The 24,277-nt window shown below is 40.2% G+C and overlaps 1 protein-coding gene across 1 annotated transcript in view; it reads left to right on the forward strand.

The window, feature by feature from the left end:
* Nucleotides 1-2,147: 2,147 nt before the first annotated feature.
* The window catches only part of TNFRSF21 (TNF receptor superfamily member 21), a 42,983-nt gene continuing 20,853 nt past the window's right edge, over nucleotides 2,148-24,277 (forward strand). The window contains exons 1-4 of the mRNA XM_088133591.1: nucleotides 2,148-2,634; nucleotides 10,305-10,947; nucleotides 12,110-12,604; nucleotides 19,864-20,129. Coding sequence (XP_087989717.1) covers nucleotides 2,554-2,634; nucleotides 10,305-10,947; nucleotides 12,110-12,604; nucleotides 19,864-20,129 — 1,485 coding nt within the window. The 5' untranslated portion in view covers nucleotides 2,148-2,553. The remainder of the gene's footprint in view (nucleotides 2,635-10,304; nucleotides 10,948-12,109; nucleotides 12,605-19,863; nucleotides 20,130-24,277) is intronic.

Here is a 24,277-nt window from a genome sequence, read left to right on the forward strand (position 1 = left end):
GGTAACCAATGCAGTGCAGTACCACTATAGCATAGCTGAACCAGATCACACCTGCCACCATGCAGGCAGTTGTATTTTGCACCAGTTGTTGTTTCTGAGAAGTCCTCAAAGGTGGCTCCATGAAGAGTGCATTGCAAATTTATTTATTTATGCAGTACTGTGACTGACTAGCAAAAATGTAGGCTGCTGCATTCTGGATCATCTGAAGTTTCTGGGTTATCTTCAAGAAAAGTCTCATGTTGAGTGAATTACAGTAATCTAATCAAAGGATGACAAGGGCATGAGCAACCAGCCTCAGTACATTTTGATCCAGATAAAATCACAGTCAGGGCAGAAGTCCTCCTAGCAACAGTTCTCAAACTCAAGCTGGTGAGGCCAGGAGGGCCCCAGATTGCAGCCTGCTCTTTCTGGGGAAGCATATCCCCATCCAGTGTCACAGAAATTACAATCCTGAAATAAGTAGATTTCTGAATTAACATACATCCCATATTACTTAGGTTGAATTTAAGCCTTTTTTTTTCTCCTCATCCAGATTCTGATAGCTTCCAGACACTGTTGGACTAGCTGCATCTCCCACTGGGCCTGGAGTTGTGCTATTGCAGGTAGCAGAGCTCATGCTGGACAGTCCACAAGCCAGAAAGAATCCCAGATGACACGTTGCCCCAGTCACCACTTCGGAATCTGTCCACGAGGTATCTAGACCTTGTGAATTTGAGCAGCAAAGTGTTGCACAAAGGCATTACAGAGGCCAGGTTGTAGCTGCTCCTGTTTGCCCTTCCCAAGAAGAGTCTGAGTAATCTTAAACAGGACATCTGGATGACAACTGCTGATAGAGAAGTATAAGCACTTCTCATAATAATAATGCTGTCATTATTGCCATGGTGCAGGTTCATACAAGATCTCTTATCTATGCTTCGGCAAGTTCGCTTTTTGTGTTCTTCCACATGCACTCCAGGTTGATTTTTCTGCATCATCTCCAGAAGCTTTTCACTAATGTTAGCAATAAAGAAAGTACTAAACTGTTACACACAAGATAGGAAATTATAGAAGAATTGGTAGCTTTTTAAAAGGAACTATATTCCACCACTAACATAGATGAAGAGGCCATGAATAAATATACTGAAAAGTCTGTCCTTAAAGAATTTAATGACCAACACAGACAAATATTAAGTAAACCTATAATTACCTAAGAAACAAAAAAGGCAATGAAACAAATCAAACTTGGGAAGACACCAGGTCCAGGTGCCCTGACAGCTCAATATTATAAAAAGCTTGAGGAAGAGTTGTTGGAACAATTGGCAACTACAATGAATGGAATTAAAGAGACAAAGGTAATGCCACCAGCATGGGAAGAACCATACATAACTTTGATTTACGAAGAATTGAACGATCTGGAGAATCCAGTCATACAGACCAATCTCTTACAGCTATATTAGCTGAATGACTAAAGAAACGTGTTTTAGGAATAATATATATCAATCGAAGAGGTTATATAGACCTGCCTCCCTCAATCATGTGGACCCCCTTTGCACAATTAAGGTACGAAGAGTTGCATGTAAAGTGGCAATTCTTTAATCATAATAATTATGAGAACAGAATTCAAGGAAATGATAAATTATTGGAGTGGATAATCTGATTTTATCTAAAAAAAAAGAGGAATGTCCATGGTCCTGGAACAGCCTTGGGTCTGGTTCTGATCAACTCCAGCCAACCTAGCTCACTGTCAAGGAAGATGGAAATTGTAATCTAACATATAGCCTATTCTGCTGCCAAAAAATTAAGATGACGCCCCATCCTTGCCATACAGTACTGATTTGTAGGGTCTCCCCAGAATCTAACACATCTAGAGGGCCGCGGAACCCGATTCCTGTTCCAGAAGAATCGAGCTGGACGTATCTGACCTAAAGCCCCTTTGGGGACGACCTCAGGCACTTACAAGACTCTAGCCTCGAAAAGGAGATGCAGCAGCCTCGAGTCCAACGAAAGGTTTCTGGGCGGGGCGGGGCGGGGCAACCTTTCTTAAGAGATGATGTAACAAAAGAAAGCCCCGCCTCTCCCTCTCGGCCCATGTGCGCTCTCGCCGCCTCTCTTCCCGCCCACCGGCTGCCTTGGGCGCTGGCACTTCCCCGCCCTTCTGGTCATTTGAAACAGACCGGGGAGCGAGGTAGGCGGGAGTGGGGTCTCCCGCCGCCCCCAGTCGCTATGGGAAGCCGTCCGCTTCTCCTGCTGAGCGCAGTCCTCCTGCCGTGTCGTTTGGCTCTTACCGCTCAGGAGCTGCAAGACTGGCCCCGGACTTCAGCGCGGCCAGCATTCCCTCATGCCCGGGGGGCTGCCTTTTGCTGAAGCCCCGCCAGCCTCCTTTCCTTCCCCGCCCTGTCCTTTACTGAGTCGCTCCTTGCTCATCCCCTGCCCGGCAATGGGGCAGCGGGGCTGCTAGATGGGCAGCTCTTCCGGCGGTGGGCAAGGCGCGCCCTTCTCGGCTCTTGGCCTCCATGGCTTCGTAACGGCCTCCGCCCGCGCAGAAAGCATCTTTCCCCGCACCCAGCACCGGCCATGGGGGCTTCCGCCGCCGCCGCCGCCGCCGCCTTCCGCAAGGCCACCCGAGGAGCCGCATTGGTCTCCAGCCTTCTCATGGTGAGTCACCGAGTCCGGGATGCGGGCGAGAGAAAGGAAGAAGCGGACGCCTTGGGATCTTCCCTATTGCGGTAGAGGGGTCGATGGTTTGCGGGGGGCGAGGGGGGAGGTGGCCGGGGAGCGAGTCCCTCCGCAGTGCCGTTGCTCGGGGAGCTGCGCCTTGCTGAGCCATGCCAACCATCTTTGACTCGAGCGGCGCTTGCTCCTTCGGGAGCCTTGAGCCTTCCATCCAGACCTGAGACGAGTCCAGCCACGATCTGCCTCTGATCAGAGGCGTTTGGCAGGCGGTTAACCTCAAGTGGCCTTCAGAACGGAGAACAGTCATTTATCCAAGGTGATGCCTCGCGTGAGGAAGCCTCACAAAGCCGGGTGCTCATCCCACATGTTCAGAAGCTAGGAAAAGGCAGTGGGTTGTGGCTGGGCTTGGCTTCCTTCCGAAGCTCGTGGGCGAAAATACGTCCAGGATCTAATTTCTTCATCTGCCAGAGGATTTCTGCTACCCGGTGGTGGGGAGAGATGTTTCAATGTGCTAAGTCACGGACCAGTGCCGCTGCGGCAGGGAAGCCTATGAATCACCCCTTTCCCCACTGGGAACGGCTCATCCCCTCCCCCAGGCTGCGGGGGGGGGGGGCGGCTCTTATTCGCATTTGCCTGGGATAGACAGAGGCTCCTTTTCCTGGCATATAGGGAGAGGTTTCCATAGGCTGCCTTTTTGTGTGTAGGTCCCACCTTTATGGAAAACTCCCCCATCCCTGGGCTGGAGAGAGGCAGCTAAGGGGAGAACTGGGGAAGGGGAAGATTGCCATAGAAGGGTTCTGAACTCAAGGGTGTCAAAAGTGGGATGCACCCAAGCATCTTTGACCCAAGCTGTAGCCGTAAGCCAGGGGCTGGTTAACACTTTCCATACATCACGGATTATAACAGTGGCTTTGCAGATGGTCTCTCTTAGTGTGTCTCAGGGCAAACACCCAGAGAAAAAGAGTGAACAGCTGAGGTTATGAGAGGAATGGGTCTGTCACAGCCACTGTTGCCTTGTTCCCATCAGCAGATAGCGGATGGACAAGCCCGTTGTCGTTCAGTTTTTGGCTCATGGGGGTGGGGAAATCAAGGGACTGAGTTGCTGTTCTTTAGTTCCTCTTTAGTTCCAGTGCTGCTTTCCATTAAAATTGAATTACAACTGGGTTCTAGATCATGCCTTCAAATACCTGATAAACAAAGCATTAGGGATTTGAATGTATTCATGCTCCACCAAAATACTGTTGTTCTTGAATTTATTTATTACATTTATATTTGTTGTTCTCAAGGTGGTATTTGCCCCTCCTCCACTTTTATTCTTGAGTAATCCTATGAGATTGGCTGTAGCAAAAGATAATGACCTTCATGGCTACAAGGATTTGTGTCTTGCTAAGGAATTTTAAGTGGAGGTCCTGCATGAAATAACTAAATAAAACTTGATTCCGTTCATATTGCATGAATAAGATTGTTTTTGTTTGATTGCAAGTGTTAACACAATCATCTTAGCATCTGCAATTATTGTTGTTGCTTGTTTGCATACACGTAAGCTTTAATTGAATTTTCACCATATGTACTTGTAGCGTTGCTGTTTGACTATGCTGTTTACAAGTCACTTATTTCTAGTTGTGTATTCCTGGCCATGCCAGCTGAGAATAGCATTTCATGCAGTTTATGAAACGGGCCTTCCACAAAAGTTTATACCATACTGTCACAAAGGTGCTATAGGAGTCACAGACGTATTTGCCTGCAATTTGCTAACCATTATCTTTCAAACATTCTGTGAGATCCATGGTGCAAAGTGTCTTGTTCAGGTCTCTCAGGCACAAACTCACTAGATTCCCTCATGCAAGATATTATGTTGCCTTCAGTTTCTCACCTTGCATATCATAATAATATTGACGTAATTTAATTTTAAGTGCTCAGAAGAGTGTTACAAAACATTTGGTGGAGTCTTACTTAGCGCTTTTTATCAACATTGATTCTGTTGCAAGATCTGGCACATGGGAATTTGCATTTTACCAAGTTCATTAGAGGCCATGTAGAAGCTCAACATTTTGTACTCTGCTAGATGGCAGGAGAGTTTTCCCAACTCTGGCCTGAAATGCCAAAACCTATTTCAAACATAATGCAAAGCCATAATGAGTTCTTTGGTAGGAGAGAGGTAGTTTAGCAAATACATTTATTATTTTTTGTAAACCACAGTTTGCTTTCTTGATATGATTGTATCAAGATCACACTGAGGCTAGAGGTAGACAATTTTTGAATGGCTGGCAGAAGGACCCACTTCAAAATATGGGAGGGGCCTGGGCAAATTTAAATATATAAATAAAATTAAATTGATCAAGCCACCTAATATGATTGCTTAGCATGCATTAGTTTCTTCTTTCTGTCATATGCAAAGTCATAATTTGGTAGCAAATTCAGAAGGGGATCTAAGGCCATAGCCAAGGCTTTAGAGGGCAGGGTGTGTGCTAGGACCAGAGGTTGTGCATCTGGAAGCTGAACAGGAAGTAGACAAACCAGATTATGGATTAACAAGATGTTTCAGCCTGGCCCTCGCCTGCACAAGGATTACTCAGAGTTAATGTTGACAGAATAGGAGAAGAGAATAGGATCCTTTGGATCACTTCTTACCTCTGAACAATGGCAAAGTGATCAACATTTTGCCTGTAGCAGAACTACAGTATATGATTAGGGAGATAATGACATGTTTCTCCTCTTTTGTGTTGTCAAAGTGGGAATTTTTCTGCTGGACCTCAGGAGATTCACAGAGATTGGTACAGTTGCTACTTGGATGTGAACTGTACTGTTGCTATGGTGCTGTACATTCAGCGTTTTTCAAGGACAACATGAAGTTTGTTTTTCATTTGGAGGCCTTCTGAATTTGATTCCCTGTATAACAGCTAAATTTGGCCAGCACTGGGGGTTTGGTGCAGTATTAATCGTTGAGATTATTTTTGTAGCCAAGAATACTTCAACAACATCAATTGAAAGCTGAATACTTTGCTTCTTCAAGGAGTGTTTAGCGCTTGGAGTATAATGATTTTTTAAATGTTAAAAATGCAATCACAGGGAGCCACTTTCTTTTATAGACATAACTGCTGTGGGTTCCAGCAGGACCACTTCCAGGAAGGCCCCTCAATTTGGGCCTATTTCCACCCAGAGAAGATGATCAGGTTCTTAGGATTAGGTTTAGGATTCACCAATTACCTTTTATAAATATAATTTTTTTACATTCCAATACAAGCCTTCCCCAGCCTTTTCTGCCTTCAGCCAGAACTGCATTTGCATTTTCTGTTAAGTCTTGCAAGGTGTTTTTATGATACAGGTAGTCCTCATTTAGTGACCACAACTGGGACCAGTAACTTGGTTGTTAAGTGAAGGGGTCGCTAAATGAAACTGCGACTGTGCTTACAATCTTACTTCAGCTTTCCTTTGCTTTACAGACCTGTGAAGGTCGTAAATGCGAGGCTTGGTCATAAAGTTACTTTTTTACCACTGTCATAACTGCCAACAGTTGCTAAATGAGGCAGTCACTAAACAAGGTCTACCTGTACTCCACTACTTCCTTCAGCCTGAAAATGTATCAAATTAGAAGGAGAGGCACCAATTTTTTTAGCACTTGCATAACTTGAAACAATTACAGTTGACAGAAGAGTGTCAATAGAACATTCTGTTTAGCTTTTGAGATAAAACTTCTAACCAGATAAATGGAAAGGCAACTAATTATTACCTGAGAAATGTAACTTTCCCCCTATTTATAATGATCAGAATCTATAGCCTAGAAATCTGATTTGCAAGCGTCTCCATTTGAGAATAGGAGCAGCCAGGCTAGGAATGCTCATAAGTGAGCAGGAAGGAGAAGATCCGTGATATCTGCTAATTCTCTACTTCTTGCTGCTACTTTGTTTTATGTCTGTTTTAGCTTTATTTTTTATAAAATTTGGATGACCCAGCTATTTCAGATCATAACATAAAAAGGCAACCACAAGGGAGGTAAATAAACAACAAAAATAAGTTTTAAGAAAAATAGTACTGTAATTTTCATTGCTGTTAAATAATATGTATACATTTATTTATAAACATATTGTTTAGCATAAACCACTGATATTTTCAATAGAGGGTATATTCCCCCCTTCCCAATGAGTGGATGAACTAGCTAAGAGAGTATTAAATGGTATTGATTCAAATAGATCAGACCTGTTATTTAGTACACTCACCTGGTTCCTTTTGTAGCTCCACTGTTCCCTGTGAATTGAAATGCCGTACAAGTACTTGTTGCCTCAGTCTTAAATGCAAGATTGCTAAACTATCAGCTATGAATATTATTCTTTTTATATGCTTCTAATACTACAAGTAGTCCTTGCTTAACAATCGTTCGTTTAGCAACTATTCAGAGTTACGATGGTGCTAAAAGCTACTTGCAACCAGTCCTCGCACTTATGACCATTACAACATCCCCACTGTTACGTGATCATGATCTGGGCACTTGGCAACCAGTTCGCACTTACAACAGTTGCAGCGTCCTGTGGCCACATGATTGCCATTTGTGACTTTCCCAGCCAGCTTCTGGCAAGCAAAATCAATGGGGAACCATATGATTTGCTTAACGACTGCAGTGATTCTCTTAATGACCACTGCAAAAAATGTAAAATTGGGTGCGGTCACATTATGCTTTGCTTAATGACCATCCCACTTAACGACAAATTTTCTGGTCCCTATTGTAGTCGTTAAGCGAGGACTACCTATAACTATGAGGCTGATAGTTTCATTCAGATATGAATTCCACAGACTGCCACTGAAGTGCAGTTAATATGAGTTAATCTACTGCCCCATTGAGAAATAAAGGGTGCGTGCTGCCCTTTATTTTCATTCTATGCTTTGACTGTTGACCTAATTATTGGTTAGCAACTCATCCATACAACTAGCTTTTCTCCTCTTTGGCCTTTAATATCTTTACCTTCCTGATTTAATAAATTGCCACTGGTACATTACTTTTTTGTTAATAGCTTATTATGTGTTTTCTTAAAAACAAATCTGAGCACATAAAAGGAAAGGAGCATTTGGTCTTTTGATTCATATGTGCAATCTAACTAGTAGCAAATATTAAGCTTCTTTATAGCTTAAGCAGCATTAATGGGTGTTTCAAAGAGATTCATGATTTTAAAGCTTGGGGTTTTTTAAGACAATCTCAAGTGTCAAAATGTTTAAGTGTTAAGAAATTAACCATTGGAAAACACTGATATCTTCAGTCTTTTACATGTTAGTCATGGACCCCTCAGCATAATATATAACCCTGAATTATTAGCTCACACTTTGTTCATTGTGTATGTGTACTGGCTCTATCTTTTTATATTGTCAGTGGTGGCATAATTTTTTAGGAATGTTGAGGTGAATGCACCTGATTTGTTACCTTGTGATCAAGCCAATCAAGGTCCTTGTTTTTATAGTGTTGAGTTGACTGATTTATTGGCCTGATTCATGCATTATACTTAATCCAAACTGTGATTTATTTTAACCTGATGTGCAAACTCATTCCAAGAAAGAAACATAATTTACTTTTTGCCAACAAACGTAATGTGAAACTATGATATGTTGATTATAAATCCATGCTTGTTATGCCTGAATCATGATAAAGTTATTACTGATTTGCTCAACTTTGTTAAAGCAACTCTTGGCATTGCATAGTGTGCAAATACTGCCATTGTATGCTAAGCCATTGTTTTAATTATGCTTTGATGAACCTGCCAGAGTCTTACAGATATACAGATTAATGATTGCCTGGTTGTATAATTCCTACTCTGTTTTTCCTTTGTCTTAACCAGCTGTTGTCTTGAGTCTTTGTAGATTGATTAGAAGGTTAAGCCGGGTACAAAGGAAACCAGGAATATACCAGAACATGATGGCTGTTCACACAACATGCTCATCCGTAATTACAATAAATAAGCCAACAAACAGTCATAATTATTTATTGCCATAAAAGAAGCCATAATGTGTTCACATAGATCTGTTTACATATATTGCTTCACCACAAGCAAACTATATTGTGCTTTATACAATACAGGCAATCATTGTTTAGCAATTGCCTCAGACAGTGACCATTCACAGTTAAAACAGTGATGAAAAAGTAACTTTGTGACCAATCCTCACATTTATGACCTTCACAGATCTGTAAAGCAAAGGAAAATTGAAGTAAGATCATAAGCACAGTTGCGATTTCACTTAGCGACCGCTTTGCTTAATAACCGAGTTGCGGATGCCAATTGTGGTTGCTAAATGATTACTATTTGTATGTAAATCCAGTGGGCTTTTGTTGCTGTTGTTCTTCCTATGTGTTACCTGGTGAGCAAGCATTAACTTTGTATTGATTTGTCAGTATTGGCTGATACCTCCTCCAACCTTAAGATTTTTGATGGAATCAATAAAATCATTGTGTGCATGTGGTGTTTGCTTCTTTAAGAGAAGAAAAGAAAGAAGAGAAGCTTCTCACAGGTTGAGGGAAATGCATAGTTTGCAACTTTGAACATGTCAATTTCTGGCATGCCAACAATGGGAATATCTCAATAGGAATAGAAGGAATGGACTGAGGAGATAATAGAAGCACCTCTGGGTAGGTTCTGACTAAACATTACCTCTCTTACAAAGTTTGTAGCTGAGCCAGAGTTTTGAATGGACCTGGTACTTGGGACTAGAGACAGCAAGGATTCTATTAAACAGCAGATTGGTTGATACTGTGAGAAGTAGTTTTCACACAGTCAGAAAGAAACAACATACTAGCAGATCTATCTATGAAAACAAGAAACAACATACTAGCAGATCATACTATGAAAACAAGGGACAGATGGAACTGGCCCTTCCTCTATAGGATGAGAAAGACAATCTGAATACTGATCAAATCAACTTGAATAAAAGGCAGAGCTGGCTTGGGAGCTAAAGATTAAACCATCTCTCATGTGGACTCACAGTCTTCTATTGCAGTTCCTTTCACAGAAAGTCAAATGGTGAGTTGAGGAGTTAGAAGAGAAGTAAACTGGTCATCCACTCTACACCAAACTGTTTTGTTTCTTACTGAAATGTGCCATCTACTGTCCTGTTGTCAATATTTGGTGGCAGCTTTGCAAAGGGCATCAAGTGGAGATGAGGTATCTGGGCTGCTAGTTATGTGCTGTACTTCCCCCAGGACTACCCATTTTGAAACCTGGATTCTTGAGAAGTGTACCTTCCTGTATCATCCTGCTGCGTACTAAGATCTTTGTGAGGAGGGAGGGGTTCAAGAGTTCTGTCATCTGAAGTATATATGAAAAATATATCTGGTAACTAATACATTTTAAATTATTATTATAATAGTTATGTATTATTTTATAAATGTGAATATGTGTGTCAGATCCTATCATTTCACCACTGAAATCCACTCTGAATCCCACATTTCAATTCAGTTTCCCATCACTTGCTGAGATCAAGAGAAAGGCAAAAAGTCTTCCAAGAATCCAAGAGTTTAAGTGTTAAATGTTCATAAGAGGGCAAATACCTCTGAAAACAACAGATTTGAGTATGTATTTGGATTATACTTACTCAGTAAGTCAGTAAAGCTGATACCATTTGCTATAATTTGTCTTGTGAGGTGTATTTGACTTGCATTTATGTATGTGTTTCAGGGATATATGTTCCTTGGCACTGTGGATGCTCAGTCAGAGTTGTCATCTGAACAGAATACCATCAGTACATACACCCACCATGATCGTGCCACTAACACACATCTGACTTGCCACAAGTGTCCTGCAGGAACGTATGTATCTAAGCACTGTACCATGACGACCTTAAGAGAATGCAGCTCTTGTGCTAATGGGACCTTCACAAAGCATGAAAATGGTATAGAAGAATGCCATCTATGTAGAAAGCCCTGTGAGCAGCCAATGATTGAGAAAACACCTTGCACTGCTCGGACTGACCGTGAATGCTCCTGCCCACCTGGTAAATTTTTACATGGTGACGCTTGTATCCCTTATACAGTATGCCCCATTGGATGGGGCTTAAGAAAAAAAGGGACTGAAACTGACGACATCAGGTGCAAACCATGCCCTCGTGGCACTTTCTCTGCTGTGCCTTCTAGTGTGCTGAGATGCAAACCCTTTACTAACTGTTCACAACTAAACATGGTGGTAATAAAACCAGGGACAAAAATTACAGACAACATCTGTGGATTTCAGTCAATTTCCCAAAATGCAGCTGGGCTTTTGTCAAGTCCAGAAGAAGATGAACAGCACTACAAAGTTTCTTCTGCTACTTTTCTTACCAAAGGTAGGTGTAAAGCATTGGGAAGCATTTTCTGCTGGAGCATGCAAAATAATGTGATAAATATGAAATTTTCTTTTGAAGGAGGAAGCTGGTAATGCAATAGCTCCAGTTTGGAATTCCCTTCCCTCCTGTAAAAGATGCCTGTTGGGCTTCTACTTTACATTATGTTAGTTCCCTTTTCCATAGCTCTTCAACAGTACATTCATCTCTGTAGTTAGCCTGATATTATCGGCATAATTCCTCTGCAAGAACAGCACATTACACCAGCAATTAGTTGACCAGCATGAGGCTAATGGTGAGATGGAGGGGCCATCTATGCTGTGGGGAGAGAGATATATAAGGGGGTTTTAAGTTGCATCACTTTACAGACCTGATATAGAATCAGACTTCTTAAACTGGATGGAACCCAAGTAGATCTGTGTAAGAATGCACAGTTAGATACCAAGTAGATACTTTTTCTTCCAACGCTTTAGACTGGTATTTGTGGATTTAGAAGAGTAAAACTGATTAATTTGTATCGTGTTTTGTCCTCATTTTTCTTGATTATTTAAAATACATAATATGCAATAACACTTGCATCTAGCTGACTGCCTTTACTAAATCTTGCACTGTTGGTACCTCTCTCACTTGAAACTATATTAGAAATCTTGGCTTAAATTAGCATCCATTGCAAAATGTTTTTCATTAATAGTCCCACTTGTTGAGGATTGCAGCTTAAGAACTATGCTCAGCAGCTATATTTTGCAAGATCTGTGTATACTCTTGATAGCTACTTCACAGCGTGAGCTAGATCAGGGGTAGACAACCTGATACCTTCCAGATGTTTGGGATTTCATCAGCCATTAGCATTTCTCTTTCTCATGGGATTGTGGGATATGGAGTCCCTGCCAAATAGGGAGGACACTTTGTTTTATATCCTTGAGCCAGCTACTTCTTTCTAAATTAAGTGCTCTTAGAGGTCATTCTTGGTCAGAGCTGTATTAATAGCTCCTAGCAAACTTCCCCAACAAGGGCTTTCCAGACAGGCTGGATTTCAGCTCCTGTAGTTCCCAGTCTTTTAGGCCATTTTGACTTCTAAACATGTTTGGTGGCACCAGACATGGAAAGGCTGGCTTATAGATTCTATGTTTGCTGCTTCATTTTTAATATTGTATGTGTTTTTCAGGTGTGAACGCTTCCTCTTCCAACTTTGCCACCACTCCTCCCCCAAGCACATATGCTGACGTGATGGAGCCAACAGACATTTATAATGAAACCTCCAAAAATGAGACTGCGACAGCTTTGGAGTATCCTAAGTCTATAAATCACCAGCAGATATATTACCACAAACATACCCCTTCCAATCTTAACTTACAGCCAGCACTGGAAATGAGTGGCAATGTGAAATCCAGCATTCCATATAAACCCCCTAAAAGAGGACCCCCGAGACAGGCTATGCATAAGCATTTTGATATCAATGAACATTTGCCATGGATGATTGTCCTGCTACTGCTGCTTGTACTTGTGGTTATTGTTGTTTGCAGTGTCCGCAAAAGTTCACGAACTTTAAAGAAAGGACCAAGGCAAGATCCCAGTGCAATTGTGGAAAAGTCTGCTTTGAAGAAATCTTCTACCCCAACTCAAAATCGAGAGAAATGGATCTACTATTGCAATGGTCATGGTGAGTAGTTACAGTTCTATAAACAGAAGTACATTCATAGCTGAAATAGGCCTCCTTGTCTAGTTTAAAACACTCAAATCCCATAGCATCTTAAACATAACTTTATTCTGGCATAAAAGCTTATATCTCAGGTGCCACAGGCCGCCTTTTTCATATAGATTAGCATGGAATGTTTTACTTTATCTATATTCATGATAGAGCTCCTCCATAGCAGCTACTCAATATTCTACACAAAACTGCTAGAGGTTGCTTCCTCAAAATGTCCCGAGCTGTATACAAGCATGATCTTGCAATTAGGCAGTCTGCAGCAGTCACTTTAGGGAGATATATTCTTCATAGGCACTGTGTTGGTGGGTACCTATTTATTTGTCAGTTTGTATGCGCCTCAATCACTGGAGTAATTCTAGGTGGCTTAAGTACTAGGATTAAAATAAATAAAATGATAGATTAAAAATAACAAAAAGATAAATTGAGGCCAAAATGAGTGCAACTCATGAAGAGTCTGGCTACCTTAGTGGCCATTTTGGATCTATTGGACTTCCTCAGAGTACTGTGGGGTCTGCCTATACAGTAGTATCTATAGGTGACCATCCAGAGGGTGAGTAGCACTACTGGGAAGGGATGCACAGAAGGCATCAGTGGGCCTTCCTCCTATCTCAGGCAGCAGATCCTCTTAGCCTGCCCTAATAATAAGGCAATACTAATGTAAGATAAATCAGATCTCAGTTTCCCAGACAACTTAGTTTGGGTAACTAGGAAATGTGCTATATCTTTTAAATTGTCCACTGCTCTGCTTGACTGTAGGCATTCAGGACAAAAGCTGTTTTTCTCAGTAGGTTTTTCTATCTGTCCGATACCGAGAGATAATACTTAAAGGAAAGTGGTTCCTCTTAAATCAGCACCTCTGAATGCACATCCTGCTATGTGTTTTTGCCTGTTTTAATACTCAGAATTTGCATTCTGATTGAGACTGGTCATCTCTTTTTAGAAAATGCAACCATGGGGATCTTCAATATTGTGATATGGGTGGACTAAAGTCTTTTGCAGGGGCCAATTTTCTTCACTATATTTTGTTCATGTCCCATAGTAATTCCCCCTAACTTTATTTGATTTTCAATAAAAGGTATAGAACAACAGCAGGCAACTTTTTCCAACTGAGGAAATAAACTTAAGAAGCAGAAGTCCACCTTCCAAAGATGAGGTGTTATTTTTGGTAAAGGTATTTTTTGCTTAAAAGGCAAAAACCCAGCAAAAAGTGGACTGTTGACAGCATGATCAGAAGTGAACGCAAGCTGGTGGGCTACGTACAGCCGATGGGTTTTCCATCTGAAAATAAAGCATCTGAAAGCACATATGGATCGTTTCTAGAGAGCTTAATAGTTCCTCCCCTCAGACTACAAAATAATTTGTTTAATGAAAGGAAGGAAATTGTCAGAAAGGAAGTTGTAATTACAACTTCAGCAATTAACGGAATAGCTTACATTTTGCAATTTAAGTCTCTTCTATGCCGCTGCTTTTCATGATCTTATATAATCTTGGCTCAGTTACAGCCTAAACCTGTTCTGCCCTACTGTGATTCATGACCTCAGAGACACTTGCATCTTTTATGATCTCATAGGTTCTTGGATCAATTCAAGCCTAAGCCTGTTCTACACTGCTACCATTTCATAGACTGTAAAGTATACTATTAAAAAAGGGAAATCTTTTCAGTTCAATTTTTTCCACTGCCATTTCTGTTTCAAATGATTTTGGGTTCAGCTGAGTTCGTAATTCAGCTCAAGTATTTTATTTCTTCCCTAACTATATTTGCTTCATTCTTCTTCCTATATTCTCATTTTTTGTTTATTCCTTCTCTCCTTCAGGTTCATCTTTTATGCTATTTTTCTTGGCAGTCCATTTCCATATTTCCATAACACATGTTTAATATTATAAAGTTTATTTAAATTAAGTATCTGTTTTCACTGTTGTTTTTGATAAATAAAATCATTTCAAGTCAGTGGAGACTAGGAGGTAACCAGTGTTGGACAAGGCTTTTCTTACCATTTTATTGAAAGAAATTAGTGATCTTGTACAAGAACTAACATACCTTACACTTCCCGTTTTAATTTACATGTTGTAAATATATCTTTAAGAAATTTAAATATATCTTTAGGAAAATGTACGTCACAAAAGTACTCTTGATTTACAGTAAACATTCACACAGTGGACTTTCCTTGTGTCTGTGGTCTAGCTAGACTCTGTATATCTTGAGGTTGACATGCTGGGCAACTACAAGTGACCCCAAGAGCTATTATACCTTGCTGTGTAAGCTCTGCACAACAGTAGGGGGTCAGTTTTCAATTTAGCCAAATGCTCTATCTAATGTACATAAGTCTCATCCCTCTGGGGTTGCACATGTGCTCTCTTGTTTAGGGAAATGGAGGCTGTATTAAGTGACAAAGTCAGTCCTCAGATATCCCCAAGAGTCTGCTACTTTAAAGTGCTTTTAATATGGCCTTCCTTGCATTTATTTCTAGCTTATCTCAATCCTGCCTGTAAGCTTCTGGCTTAGGCTGTGTTTACCAGAGGTGGTTCTTGGTATCAGAGTCCTGGTAGATCACAGGAAGCAACTTGCTTCTTTTTCCTACCCCAGCAAGTAGCTTCCTGGGAGCTGTGGTGGCCACACTCTTGGCCATATATAAATGTATGTAAATTATTATTAATGTGTAATCATAATTCTGTCACTTTATTTTAATAATCAAAGTTTTGATAGTATTTCTGATCCAAGAGCATAGTAAAGTTCGAGTGGAAAGAAAACACAACCAAGTTCTCACTTTGGACTTGGGAAATTGTTGTTGATGAGGTGTGAAGAAAAGGAGAAACCTGTTTTTCTTCCTGGGCTGAGGGGAAGCAAAAGAAGAAAGGGATTCTTTAGTGTAATTAGTTTCTGTCAGTGACAGACAGGATCTCTTGGTGATTATCCTAAACAAAGAGCTTAAGTGAAAAAAAAAGAGATAAACTTGCATTTTAGAATTATGGATTATTCTAATGTCTGAAGATTTAGTCTATTTCTTTCAAATTCAATATCAGGAAAATAAGAAAGAAAAGAAACTATTCCTATGTACACACATACAAACAGTAAAACTACCTTATAACCTATCCTTTCCTTTTGGCTTAAAGAGGAAGGTTAAAACCATCCTAGATATTACTTAGTGACTACTTTTATGGCTTACCCTTAGGCAACATCAGTTGAAAATAATATTTCAGCTGCAAGTTATTTTTAACAAAATATGTGAAACTTTCTAATATACTGTAAACACAGGAGAAAGAGGAATAATGAGCAGCCTTGACCAGTATGAGTATTTTTCTTTAGAGTAGGTTCAGGGTGGCCCAGATTGAAAATATAGATCTAAATCCATTTTTAAATGGTTGATTTCTCACTTCATATCATTTCTTTATATATGCACACTGATTAGTTGCAAGAGCAGTTCAAATGGTTACAGTTTCAGGCCTGGACTGTTTAGGAACAAAATCCAAAGCCTTGGAATATTCAGCATTTTTTTTTTGTTTTTTGCATTCTGATTTACATCCATAAAGGGACAACACAGCAACTTACTTGCCTGAAATTAAGTAACTTAAAGAACTTGTCAAGAAAGAACTGATAAAGCTTTGGGCTTTAATGCATTAGCATTTCTGCATGGGGCGAAAAGTAAATATCAGGATTGTTCAGCTCCTCAGAACTCTAGAATTGAAATCTTTACAAAGATCAAGAACAAAGCTAAACTTTGAGGTCACCTGATAGAAATTGATGCAATCTGTAGTTCATAAGTAACAAGCAGCTTTTATGAGGGAGGCATTGCTGGATGGAGAGGACATACCACCTATGCTGCAAGAGGCTGCTGATTTGGGCTTGGGCAGAACTTCACAAAAGTCTGATCCAGCGCAAAGAGAGTTTGGAAAGGTTGAGCTAGATGCTACCACAAACTTTTGGAAAACTACAAGGCCAGCCAGAACTTGTGGCTTTTTAGCATATGTAGACTTTTTCTTTAGAAATGAATGGAAATCCCCTTTTCAATTTGGTTCTGCACTTTCAGTGCTCCATGGAAATGTGGTAAAACCTTGTACACTGACTGATATATCATAGGAGGGAGGGTATAAAGAACCCACACTGCACATTGTTCATCCTGCTTAATCCTAGCAACATAGATTCATGGCAACTTTATCTAGCTCATCTTGGATCAGAGAGATAAAAGGATTATCTGCTCAGAGCACTTCATTTCTTTGTGCTCTCCCTTTGAATTCTAAGTCCTCCACTCTGGCTGCCATTTCAGAGAATGCCCTTCTTTTCTTCCAAAGGACTTAGTCCTTCCTGATACATTATCCTTCTCTCTGACATCTTTCTGATTCCATTCCAGACATTATTGTTTGGGTGTGATTCCAAACAAATATGTGGGAGCCAGCATTCTGCTGGTTTAATTCTAGGTCCACTTACAATATTAGCGGTCACCAATGGATGAAGTAAGCCTGCTTGATTTAATCTGTGCTTTAGTTGTGTAAGTTTCCTTGAAAACTAAAGATGTAAAACAGCAAAAACTAAAGCCCCTTGAATATGGTACTCTGACAGCTTTTTAGATAGACATTGGCTATCATATCTGGGCTGTGAGGTCCAAATAACTGCTGGATGACAGCAAAGAGTGAGATTTTTCTGACTCTTTTTTGCTGCCATGTAATGATTATCTGGATATCTGCAACCCAGTTAACATGGCCCTAAGGTTGATTCACACAGCAGTGGTCTTCAACTGAACAGAAGGTTAATGGGATTTTATTTGATTTGTGCCTTTGAATCAGTGTAGGCTCCTGGTGACTGCCTGGACAGGTTCCTGCAGTTTTCTTGGCAAGATTTCAGAATTGGTTTGGCACTGCCTCCTTCCTACTAGGGCTGAGAGAAAGTGACTGGCCTAAGGTCACCCAGCTGGCTTTGGCCTGAGGTGGGACTAGAACTCACAGTCTCCCAGTTTCTAGCCTGGCACCTTAAACACTACACCAAACTGGCTCTCTACTGGGAAATGTCAGGTATATGCTTGTTTCTAAAATACACCCAAGCTGTGGAGCTTGTTTATTTCCATAGAAATTGCATGATATAACTTCATAACCTTTTCTGTAGAATAGTCCTTATGTAACTCTAATAGCAGGTGATGAACATAATTTTCTTTAACCATAAGAAAGGAAATTGAAGGTTTAAATGAATTTTTATCATCTTGTCTAGAATTGAGGGTTTACTCAGTTCAGTCTCAGAGCCTTGTGGACATATTTAAGATGCTTTCCTACTAATGAAACAAAAGTCAAGAGGTATAAATAGTGCCACTGCCAGTGCAGAAATACATGTATAAGTAACATCTAATATTATACAAGTGGAATTTTTACGCATAAAAAGAGTTTTCTTCTTCTCACTGCCCCCCAACTTCTCAAAAACTGCAGAGGGCTCCAGTGTTCCAAAGCAAAATTTGGGCCATGGGACACACAACACTGTAGGATAGACCGAGAAGTAAAAAAAAAAAAAAAAAAAAAATCTCCAAAGAAGGAAATGGCAAACCATTCCATATTGCTGCCAAGAAAACTCCATTTACATGTCCATCAAGTCATTAAGTTGTGAGTTCAACTTGGAGGAGACTTTACGTGGAGAAGAAATCTGTTCCATTGATGTCATTCAGTTAGTGGACAAACACTGCTTGGATACAACTCGGTTAATATTCATTGCTTCCAGCTCTTCTTGGCACAGTGAAATATTATGCTGGTTGCTTTACATGATAAAACACTATAATGAAGCAGGCCTTTTTAGTCTGCTTTTATTAAGGGAGATAATGTGCAAAATCCATGAGATTCGTTCAGCACAAGTCATATTAAACCTCTTGAAACCAAGATGCTGCAAATTTGACTTGCACATACTTATTATTTAAAATAAATCTGCATGAATTTTGAACATTGGTTGCTTAACCACACTGTTTAACCATACATTTCAATTTTATTACAAAATGTTTATCTCAGCTTTTTCCACATAAGTTGAATGGTGCGAATAGTCTCTTTCTAAAATAAAAAAGATGATTTTTTTTTTAACCTAAACAACAATCCTGTGAATTAGATTGGGCTAAGGATGATTGATGTAAGATTTGTTGTCTAGCCAGTTAGGGATTTGAATATCTTAGTCTTAGTTCATCATATTCAATTCCATTGGTTTTAATTATCCAATTGTTATTCATTATATTTCAGGATGGAACTAAATCATTTTGCTTTGAGTTCTCATTGGCTTGTTGAGAGTTCAGTCTTTTGTATGCTAGCATTGCCAGAGAATTGTCTAAAATACCCAAAACTCTTTCTTGAAAATGCTTTGGAATCTTTAAGTGGCATAAAATTCACCTGAAAGAATACTGGATGGTTTGTTGTATTACTTCCTAACTTTTTTTTAAGGGTTTTTTTTTTGTCCTGCCTTTATTATTTTTATAAATAACTCAAGGCAGCAAACATGCCTAATACTCCTTCCTCCTCCTATTTTTCCCATAGCAACAACCCTGTGAGGTAGAGTTAGGCTGAGAGAGAGGGACTGGCCCAAAGTCACCAGCTGGCTTCATGCCTAAGGTGGGACTAGAACTCTCGGTCTCTAGCCTGGAGCCTTAACCACTAGACCAAACTTGCGTGACATTGTCAAATTAAGCTGTTTTTATTTGCACAGGCATTTTAAATTAAAAAACAAAATGTTTTTTAAGCTAGCTGATATAGTTAAGTCTCAGTTTTACTGTTTTTTTTTTATTATACCTTTATATTTGCTTACATTGCCCTTTTCCAGCTCCTAGTTTATAACACAAATAAATGAAAATATGGGCATCTCTTTCTTCCCAACTAGAATGTATTTTATGACTATAAGTAACTCATGACAGTAGCACATGGATTTCCTGAGAAGTGAAACCATCATTGACGTTGCCTTGGAAGAGGCAGCTCTCAAGTTCCATTTTGAAAATTGCCATTGGAAAGTATCATCTGTATTAATTGTCACAAGACTGCCAATAAGGTCCCCAACATGCCATGCATTTTTAGATGAATAGCTATCCTGAGGAAACAAGTAAGAAATGAAAAGTGCCAACGAATCTTCTAATTCAAAGCAGTGTCAGTGTGTCATTTTCAAAGTTTTCTTTGAACGAGCAACCCTGCGGTAAGCTAATGGGATCTTTTCGCTAGGCTTGCATTCTGTATTTTTGTACCTTACCCGAGGTTCTTCTCTTACACAGGAATTGACATTCTGAAGTTGGTAGCTGCCCAGGTTGGAAGCCAGTGGAAAGAAATCTACCTGTTCCTATGTAATGCGAGTGAGTGGGAGGTGGCAGCTTTTGCCAATGGATATTCTGCAGATCACGAAAGGGCCTACGCTGCTTTACAGCAATGGACGATCAGGGGCTCTGAAGCTAGCCTTGCCCAACTGATCAGCGCTCTCCGCCAGCACAGACGCACAGATGTGGTGGAGAAGATCAGGGGTTTGATGGAAGATGCAACACAGGTAATATCTTAACCATATTACTGGCTACATGGATTAATATTCAGTGCTAATCTAGAGGTGGGGTGCAGACCAGCCTTTTAGAGCACACCTGCAGCTGCGTCATTCAGTTCCCTCTGTTGGTGTGATCCCATCTCCCTTATTACAGAGCAAATGTGGGGGATAGTAATTCAGATACTTGCTGGCAACGTGCACTTTGTATTCTTGAAATCAAGCATTTGTCTTCTCCAAACATCTTAGTACTGACTCCAGATGTCATCCAAAGTCCCTGGAAGTGGAAAGGCAGCATTGCAGGCTGTTTCTTCCTTCTCCCAGTTCTCCATCTTTTGTGTCAGTTCACCATGCTACACATATGAAACTGGAAGAGCTGAAATAATGCCAGCAGTCATTGGTGGAACCTTACTGCACTTAACAGCAGGTTAAGTGCTCTTGAAATCACGGGCAAGCCAAGGGTTAAGTGGTGCTTTTTCATGTTTAGTGCTCTTCCCCAGATTATGGAGGTACTGATTATAGCACATCTTAGTTATCTCTTTGTAATCCTAGAGGAGAGTGACACATTGCATAACTTGATGCCTTCAACAAGTGCTTTCCAACATTGCACTAGAAGATTTATACCTCCATTTGCTGATGCTTCAGGAAGTGAGCTTTATTTGTTTGCTTTAAAACTCATTCTATTCAAGACAGTTTCTGTTTGCTGAAAAATTGTTGCTACCAAGAAGGAGTTGGCTAGTATGGAAATGTTTGATCATTTGTCCAAATGACAGAGGCTTCGGCCCTTTTTGTCAATACTGTGGCAGAGCTTTAATTTCTCTTCCTCTTTTCTTTCTCTTCCTCTTTCCTTTCCTCTGTATCAAAGAAGTTTGACGTTTTGCTTTACCATTGTGTGTGAACTGAAATATGCTTTACAAAGCTAGTGTTCTTGAAAGTGCGGGATTTTCATCTGTAACCTTATCACCGTCTGCACACTAAGGATAGTTTCTGGTTCCTTGTTTTAAATAATGAATGGCCTTGCCTTGCCATGTTATGCTCAGTAATTCCTGTTCTAATTTTAAGTACCAGAAAGCTAAACATTTTTCTAGCCTCCTGCAAACATTTTTCTAGCCTCGTGCAAATCATGCAAAATACTGTGGCCTCTGTACACCAAGCAGCTCTGTTGGCAAACTAGGTGAGCATTACTTTACCTCAAACCCCTCAGGGACCTTGGCTTGTGTATGCTGTGGTTTTGATGGAAAGTGAGGATTCAGCTACATGTTACATTTGTGCATCATGTGCATTGCGCCTTGAGTGCCGCACATGTACTGCTTTAGATAAAGTGCCTGGTCTGGTGGAGGGGCTAGGTTTGGATGTGGACTACAGTAGGTCCTACCTCAAGCATTGCATTCATAAAATAACCCCCACCAATAATAATGCTAATAATAATGATTTTATCATATCATATACCAATACAGATTTTGACCCTCTGCAGAATGTAGTGGCTTGTGATCACAACTTGGACCTTAAGAATCTCCCATTTCATTAACAAAAAGTAACTAATTCCTAACTCTTTTTCTGCTTCAATGATGTACTATCAGTATGCCAGCAATATGTGAACTCATAGAAGTCAGAGGACTAAATAAGGCAGTGTTCAGTCTTGCATATAATACCTTCATAACTAGCAAAAGCAGAATAAATTGTGCAAAATAAGAGGATAAATCTATGTAATTTACACTCATTGCAGAATTCAAGTGATTTTGCTGCAAAACTAAAAGGAGAATGCAAACTGTCCTAGACCTGACAGAGATATATCATTAACTCTTCTAGTGATAATACGGAGGGAGCATTTTTTAAAAATCCCATAAAGACATAATACTGAATATGGATGTGATGTTTTGACGGGAACCTATCCCATTCTGCTCTACTAGGTCTGTATTTGTGAGAATAGTACCCCAGCAAACACTCCTGGATTGCTGGAGAATCATGGCTAACATTTCCATTCTCATAATTTGATAGTACAGTATTTTGATAATACAGTATTTAAAAACAAGTGAGCTTTATGCCTCCTTTACTGTAGCCATGGATTATTGGAGTCATTTCCAGAGTCCTTAGCAGTTGAAAGTCAGCTGTTTTTCATTGCTGGATTGTTTTTCATTTTGCTTTCAGTAGCTGTACAGTCAGTTTATATAAGTGACTGGTTTCAATATTACTGAGCTTCTGAAAACTCATGCTGCCCAAATGCAGTAATGGAGGAAGGCACGTGGCTGTCTGATATCTTGCAGAGTTATGGAAAGTGATTCCTTTCTTAGCAAGAAATAAGATAGCCAAGTTGAAAACAATTCACTTTCATCTCTAAAATCAGCACTCTTCACCAGGACAGCTTATAAATAGTTTAGTTAAAATGAGATTGTTTAATATCCTTGCATATAAAATTGTAACGTTAACAATAATTTTGATGAAAACATACACCATTACAGACAACGAATGAAAGAATCTGTAATAGTTACAATGCCAAAAATGTTACCAGGTTGCTCAGCCAATTCAGTTGTCTTCCAAAGTGAGGCTTTAACCACATTCTTAACAGCTGAAAGGGTTGATAGTTCACTTTTTGTGCTGAAATAGGTTATGAGCTCCAGACAAAATATTTCATTATATCCCATCCTGTTCATATTCTGTTCATGTTGCAGCCAGTGAGGAAAAGGAGCTGACCGTTTTTGAGCACTAGCCCAATGCAGAGAGAAATACATCCTTTGATTATAATCCTCACATCCAAACGCTGCAAACTAATAGAGAGTCAAGCAGCCTTATACGTTCATCCTTGTTAATGGAGGCATTCAATATTCTTGGCTCAGCTGCTGTTACCTATTGTTTTCATAATGCATTTTTGCTTTTGTTTGATTTAAATACTCATCAATATCTCCTTTCAGCTGAAATTTGTTTAAGAGATGCTCAGAGCAGAAAGAAATGAAAAAAAAAATGAAAAAGAAACTCAAGATGATAGATTCAGCACAATCTCTTGGCTTAAAAAAAATAGAACGTTATTGAAACGAGTGAATGAAAACATAAGTCACTGTTGAAATCATGGGTGTGTGAACCAGGACTTGTGTGCTGCATGTGACCCTTCCTATTGTATGCTACAGTTCAACAGCATAACATGGTCCCTACCCCTGCAGCCCTCAAAGACCAAAAGTAGCAGAGAAATTGAGTGTCACCCTGACTGCAAAAGAATTGTCTGCTCATATTTGTGAAGAGCCAAGACCTGACAAACTAACTGGTGAACGTATGGGAACTTTCAGAAAAGCAGTTCTTAGTCCAGATATTTTTGTAATCTCATACATTATTTTCAAACCAAAATGAGGAACCAGACTAATCCAGAAGGCCATTAAAGATCCATATTAACCAACTATAGCTATAATTGATAGGTATCATTTGGCCTGAAAACAATACCATTCTTTCAAACAATAGAGAAATTTAAGAGTTTAATGTAGCTGAGTAAGCTTTCTATACCACATGGCTTAGAAAATTCTGTTTCCCTGTTTATCCAGGAAGAATGGAACCATGTTTTAAACCTGTCCTTCCTGTGGAATATTTGTTGAGTGATAGTCCAGCAGTTCCATATTTAGCTAATTTTGAAGAGCCTGAAGTCCCAGCAGTGCTCATATTGCCATATGATTGGGGTGGGAGTGAATGAGCAGAACACAGAGTGCCCTCCCAAGTGCTCATCAAGGACCCCTATCAACCTCAGAGGCTGTTATGTTAAAATAAAAGACAAAAATGCTAACTGGAAATAAAAAAGATAAGGTTGGGGGCAGGAGGAGAGGGGGAGGAGGGGGAAGAGGATGATGGGGGCCAGGGATTGGAAGTCTAGCGGGAGGATGATGCTCATCCATCTGGATCTCTTCTTGGCTGTCATGACAGCGTCTCACAGACCACCTGAAAATGTTGAAATTGCAGCAAACATTCCAAATGATGCCGGCAATGAGGATTCCAATTAAAAAACCAAAGGATGTTCATCCTCCCTCAGGTGGGGGCTGGCTGGTCACCTCAGGATGCTGCTCACCGCTGGCTGCAACCCCCTGGCAGAGAGCGGGGCACTGAGTTGGGTCCAAGCCCCTCTCCTGGGAGCAGAAGGGCATGCTGCAAGTTTCTGCAGCAAAACTACCTTCCAGAGGGCCTGG

Source organism: Python bivittatus, unplaced genomic scaffold, assembly GCF_059951505.1.
Source record: "Python bivittatus isolate LINGU-HERP-01145 unplaced genomic scaffold, Pbiv_v1 ctg000020_np1212, whole genome shotgun sequence".
In the NCBI taxonomy this organism is placed as follows: Eukaryota; Metazoa; Chordata; class Lepidosauria; order Squamata; family Pythonidae; genus Python; species Python bivittatus.